This window comes from Eurypyga helias, unplaced genomic scaffold (genome assembly GCF_000690775.1).
Source record: "Eurypyga helias isolate BGI_N326 unplaced genomic scaffold, ASM69077v1 scaffold12323, whole genome shotgun sequence".
In the NCBI taxonomy this organism is placed as follows: Eukaryota; Metazoa; Chordata; class Aves; order Eurypygiformes; family Eurypygidae; genus Eurypyga; species Eurypyga helias.
In genome coordinates this window covers 1-5,624 of record NW_010240592.1, presented here as the reverse complement: position 1 = coordinate 5,624, position 5,624 = coordinate 1, and the positions used below count along the sequence as shown (strand labels likewise).

The following is a 5,624-nucleotide window of genomic DNA, read 5'->3' as shown; positions in this document are numbered from 1 at the left end:
TCCCTACAAACTCACCATTCTTCAGGATCTGCAAAGCAACTTAAAAATTGAATTACTGACATTTTATGAGCCCCTTATTTTCTCCCCAAGGCTTCCATTTTACCCTCTATATGCCACTCAATTAAGATGGACCGTCTGGATCCTTTGCTATGTCACTATTTTGTTATTAGTTAGGTTACAAGGAGCATTAAATGGGAGCTACTCCTTTAATACTCCTGTTCCTCACTGTAACTACTACACACACATTGTGCCGCAGAACTCCCTCAGTGGTCCTCTTGTGAGCGGTATTCAGGAACAGCAATAGTTTCAGAATTAGGCATAGGGCTGTCAGCTTCTGCATTGCTCTCCAAGACCTTCCCCTTCCTTCCTATTACCATGTCTCATTTCAATTCCCAGTGCACTGCGTTGGTGCCAAACATATGAATCGGGGAAACTGCTCACTGGGATATTGTTTAAACATGATGCACTTTATTTTCACTGAGTAAATGCTTGGTTTCCTCATGATGTGCCTTATTGGTTAATGCATTGTTCTATATGTTGCTGTATTTTTCTCTCTTTGAGCCCAGGGAGCTCAGCACTTCCTGTGCAGCTGGGCAAAACACAAAGTAATATCCTTCCAGAACTAAATAGGTTTGTAACCATCCGCAGTCTGACTGAGCAGATCCCCTGCTACAGACAGGGCAGCAGATCAGGGTGCACACTAACAAGCTGACATCGCTCCACAATGCAGGAGGATCCTAAGGAAGCTCAATTTTGAGTTTAGGACTTTATCTTATAGATTGCCCCTTGTGTAAATATCGTATCATCCTTCAGTGGGCAGTCATATAAGGAGAGAATGAAGAATAGGAGAGAATGGAGAACAGGAACAAAGATCAAGGTAAGAGAAGAACGGCAATTACTCTCACAAATGTAGAAATTATATTTTCAGGGGGAAAAAAAAAGGAAACAGCACAGACCGATTTTACTTGCTTTTGCTCAGTTTGAAAATGAAGTTAGAAGGTAGAACGTCTAACACAGAGGTGGACCTGTCCTCCTCCTGGCCCTCCACTGCACTAACTCCTCCCCAGTCTTAACCTAAGTCACACAAACTCCTGGATGCCCACACAACTACTGCCCACCCCTCTCTACTGCACTAACATGACCTTTGTATTTAAGCTGCCGAGTGGAATTGCAGCAGCAGCTGCCTACGCCAACACTTCCCTCCAGCCCACAGCTCAGCTCCTCCCGTGGTAACACTGCACTTCACCCACTAGTCAGCCACCTGCCCAGGGTCTCCAACATTCTCCTTGGAAATTTCCTGCTCTGCACACGTATATGCCGAGTCACCTCATAGTTCCAGACCCACTGGCTCTAAAGCACAGTTAGACCACCACCACCCCCTTGAACGTGTGCTGTAAGCCCTGGAAGAGCCAGATTTCATGGCTGTGTGTTTCCATCAAGGCTGCCACACACCTGGAACTCTTGATCACGATCCTGTGAAACCCTGCTGGGTGCCTCCACTTAGCAGGTACCTACCAGACCTCTGAAAATCTTCGACAAACACATAAAATGATCAAATTCCACTGGAACTAAATCTCTAGGTGGAAAATGAACCCTTGTCCACAAATATCAGGACTTAGCAAATTTTTTGCCAATCCTGGAAGCTCTGCATTGCATGCAGCCCATCTCTAGCATTCTGCCTCTTCTCTCTGTGCACATACCGAGATCTAGAGGTTTACACAAAGCAATCCACAAGTTATCTGCACTCTTGGTACCTCCAGATCCTTCTACTGCTAATTCTTTCTCCAACACACTGTAGTGTTATCGCACATGTTCAGGTTGAGCTGCACATGCACAGAAGCCACTTGTCTAACAGGCAATGTATTTTTTTTAATCCCTAAAATGTCAACTGTCATCTCCTACAGTCTTCTTTCACTCCCTTCCTCTCTTCACTGCTTGAAATAAAAGACAAACCTGGGAGGAGAGATCAGTAGCTTGCACTGACGCTTAGAAGCCCAGTGTGAGCAGCCTTGGTGCAGAGCGCACCGTATGATTTTGAGAGGAAAGGGTATCTCCTCTGACCAGCTAACAGCCGTGCTGTGGTTGCCCCCTCACCAGTTCAGACAACTTAAATTGGGGTGGTATCTATGTAGCAAAGCCAACAAGGGTGTACACAAGAGAAGGACAAACTCAAAAATGTACAAGTGAAAACTGGTTAACAAGAGGAGATACATCAGAGTTTACAGTAGTTCCCAGGTGGGCAATCGCATGCGGTTAGAAGGCCAGGAAACCTGCTGCTGTCCTACAGCGAGATCATTCAACCTGCGCTTCTTCACCTTTTAGGTCACTACCTTGCCAACACATGCGTTACAGTACGAGGATTGTTTTGTGTCCATCTCAATCTCCTGCTGGTCTGAGCTAAAATTACTGCATCAGGAGTGTGTGATTGTGTACTCAATATACCCAAATGAAATCTCAATTGATGGTCTATGGTTGCTTCCTACGGAGACACGGGTACGTGCAGGTATATACAAGCAGAGATGGCAAACATCTCCATCAGAATGAGCCCTAACAGCCTAGGGTGAAGCCAGTATGAAACTGCCAGCTTCTGCCACAAAATGCTTTGTGGGCCCAGGCCAGATTGTTAAAAGAGAAAACAAAATGCTTTGTTGGCTTTTGACACAGATGATCATTACTTCAGCGCTCAGCCAGCCATTCTGCATTATTCAGCAGGTTGGGAGGACAGTGCCTGATGCTGGCAGGGGCCTCTGTCAGATACAAGCTGATCACATGCTGTTGGGGCATTGTTAGCTTGGCAGGAAGGGAGTACAGTGAACTGGACTATTGTTGAAGACACTCTGAATTGATTTTGCTCTGGTTTTACTGGTGGTCTGCCAAGCCATAAAGCTCCAGTTCAAGTATTTCCATAGGTCAGGTGAATTCACTTTCAGAGGGCTTGTGTGGTCCATGCAGGAGAAAGGGAGTGAAAGGAGAAACCTGAATATAGAAGCAGCATTCATAAATATCTCTGTGGCCTTTCTCCCCAGCTTTACTTTTACATGTTTTCACTTAAAACTCCTCTGAAAGAGACCCTTAACATCTCTGCCATGGACCATAGAGGAAGACAATAAAGGTATCATTGAAAGTTTTAAGCCAGTGTCCTGGTTTTGGTGGGACAGAGTTAAAGGGTTACAGTAACTCTGTATGGCTTCTTACTCCCACCTCAACAGCAACAACCCAGACTTAAGTTTGTTTTATACCACCCAAACAATGTTTATCTTTTCTCTGTCTGTCCCTGGCATTGTTCCTTCCTTACACTAACACAACACACCAAACTAAGTTGCGACCTAAGCTTGCCTCGGCAGGAAGAAATGTGTTTTGCAGCTAGTGCAGACTTAGAAACCAAAAGGACAGGAGAGTTCTCATGGTAGCTTTCATTCAGGCTTCCTGTTTCACCAAGCAGACCACTTCAGTTCACACACTTTCTCCTGTAGTGCAAAGGGACAGATAATGCTTCTGTACTTTGTAAGGATGATACGACATTCAATCCTGGTAATGTGCATTTTTAAGCTTAGGTGAAACGTACTACAGAAGGCCAAAGTGAAACAATAAAGGCAGAACAACCACCTGCAAGAACACTTCAAAACCAAAAGGGCCCCACAGGCTCTCAAACTGTTCCCCATTATGTTGTAAAATAACCCAGTAACAGGCTATATGTGAGAGTTTTCCATTTTACAATTGGTCTTCCTCCACTGTTTACTATACTGTAAGGATCTGCTGAAAAAGCTGAATTACATAGACTATAAATAATTTAATGCTCAAGCATTTAATGGAATTCAAATGAAGAGTAGTCCCATTGGTTTGTGGTTGAGGTTTTTTCTCCCATCTCCTTTTTCTGCAGAATTTCCATGCATTTTGTTGTAAAGAAGTGGTCTTAGAATTTCTCTGGAGTTCACATGTATGGAAAGCAAAATATCTGAACTCCATAGGAAACTTCCAGTAGTTAGCTAATTGAAGGAATGATTAACAGAAGACTGACTTTTCCAGCTAATGAGATCTTTTAGCTGACTTAGAGGTAATTGGAAAGGTACTGTTAAGCTATTAGGATTTCTCAGTACTAACAATCACTGGAATAGGGAGCTCAAATGCTTTTTGACCATTCATTTGGTAATCAAACACCCATTGGATAGTTGTGTGTGTGTTTTGTTTTTTAAAAAAAAAAAAGTGGTGTCCACATACCAAAGATGAAATTATCAGGCCGAAAGAGCTGACCAAAAGGACCAGATCGCACACTATCCATGGTTCCCGGCTCCAAGTCCACTAAGACTGCTCTTGGTACAAATTTCTGGGCTACAATAAAAAGTAAGCATACCCTTAATGTTCTGAAATAAGCTAACACAGTTATAGCTCTCAATACACAAATATATTAGGTCTCATTATTATTCTAATACACACTGTACCTATAGAAATATTTCCTCTACAGGAAGTCGTGGCAGTGAAAGAACCCAGCACCATAGGAACAAATCAATAATGCTTGAAAAATAGATCTGACATCTTTTGGGTCCTACAGATGGTATGTTACGTTTTGTAAGATCTTTTTTAGCAGTACATGGTGGGGGGGGTGGGTGGTGGAAATGTCTGATTAGAAGAACAGTTGACACGTCCTTTATAAGAAAGAAGACTCTTTTCTGTGAATAATGGGGTGAGCAAAAGGTTTTATGCTCAAATAATCCTAATACATCTCACATGCTTTTATGCTTGAACGATTCACCTCTATTGGAAGAGCTACTTGTTGCAGGTGGCAAACAGTAGTAGTTAGCACATCTACCACAAAGCACGAAATAAAGAAGCTGAATCCAGTTGAAATTGTTCAAGGAAACTCAGGTAAATAATCTGAATTAACCTGAGCCGGACAAAAGATGAAACATTTGCACTTAGAGGTTCATGTCAATAGACCAAAGGACTCATGACCCCCATTCCACACTGTTAACACGCTTCAACACCAGACTGACTCAGAGGATTTAGGTACCTTTGGCATCTTATTAATGAATCCTGGTTGAGTCCTCCATTACCTGTGGCCCAACCCTCACAGCCACGACACCCGAGACAGTACTCATACAACCAACAGTTTCATGTAGGGCAATTGATAAGGCACGCCTGATTATTTCATCACACGTTAAAAGAGCAAATGCTCTGGTGTTAAATAATAAGCAGGCTTCCATCTCCAGGCCCTAAGGAGAGCCCCTTGTGCCATTTCTCTCTGCTTCGGGAAGTAACACCCCGTTACCGCTCTGTAAGAAAGCGGATAATCTGTGCGCAATGGGGCGAGCTGGGACCGGCTGCGGGGCTAACGGCACGCGAGAAGCGTGACGACCAGATGTGTCGTACAACTTCCCAAACCCGTCCAGTCCCAGATTTCCGTGCCCTTCCCACAGAGTCCCCTTTCCCGCACCCCTCCCCATCCCACACTTACAAGATGATTCATTATAGTAGACGTTGATCCTTTCCAGCTGCAGCGCTGAGTCACCCACGTAGCCTCCGGCTGGGTCGATGCCATGCTCGTCACTTATCACTTCCCAAAACTACGGGAGGAGAAGGAGAAGCGGGTTGGGGACTCCGCGGCCGAGCTCGGGCGGCCCTGCCCC

At 44.3% G+C, this 5,624-nt stretch overlaps 1 protein-coding gene across 1 annotated transcript in view; it reads right to left on the bottom strand.

Annotated features, from left to right (window-relative positions):
* LOC104507262 (tubulin beta-5 chain-like) overlaps nucleotides 1-5,555 on the bottom strand; it is a 7,770-nt gene extending 2,215 nt beyond the window's left edge. Inside the window, 2 exon segments of the mRNA XM_010148485.1 lie at nucleotides 4,219-4,329; nucleotides 5,453-5,555. Coding sequence (XP_010146787.1) covers nucleotides 4,219-4,279 — 61 coding nt within the window. The 5' untranslated portion in view covers nucleotides 4,280-4,329; nucleotides 5,453-5,555.
* Nucleotides 5,556-5,624: the final 69 nt, after the last annotated feature.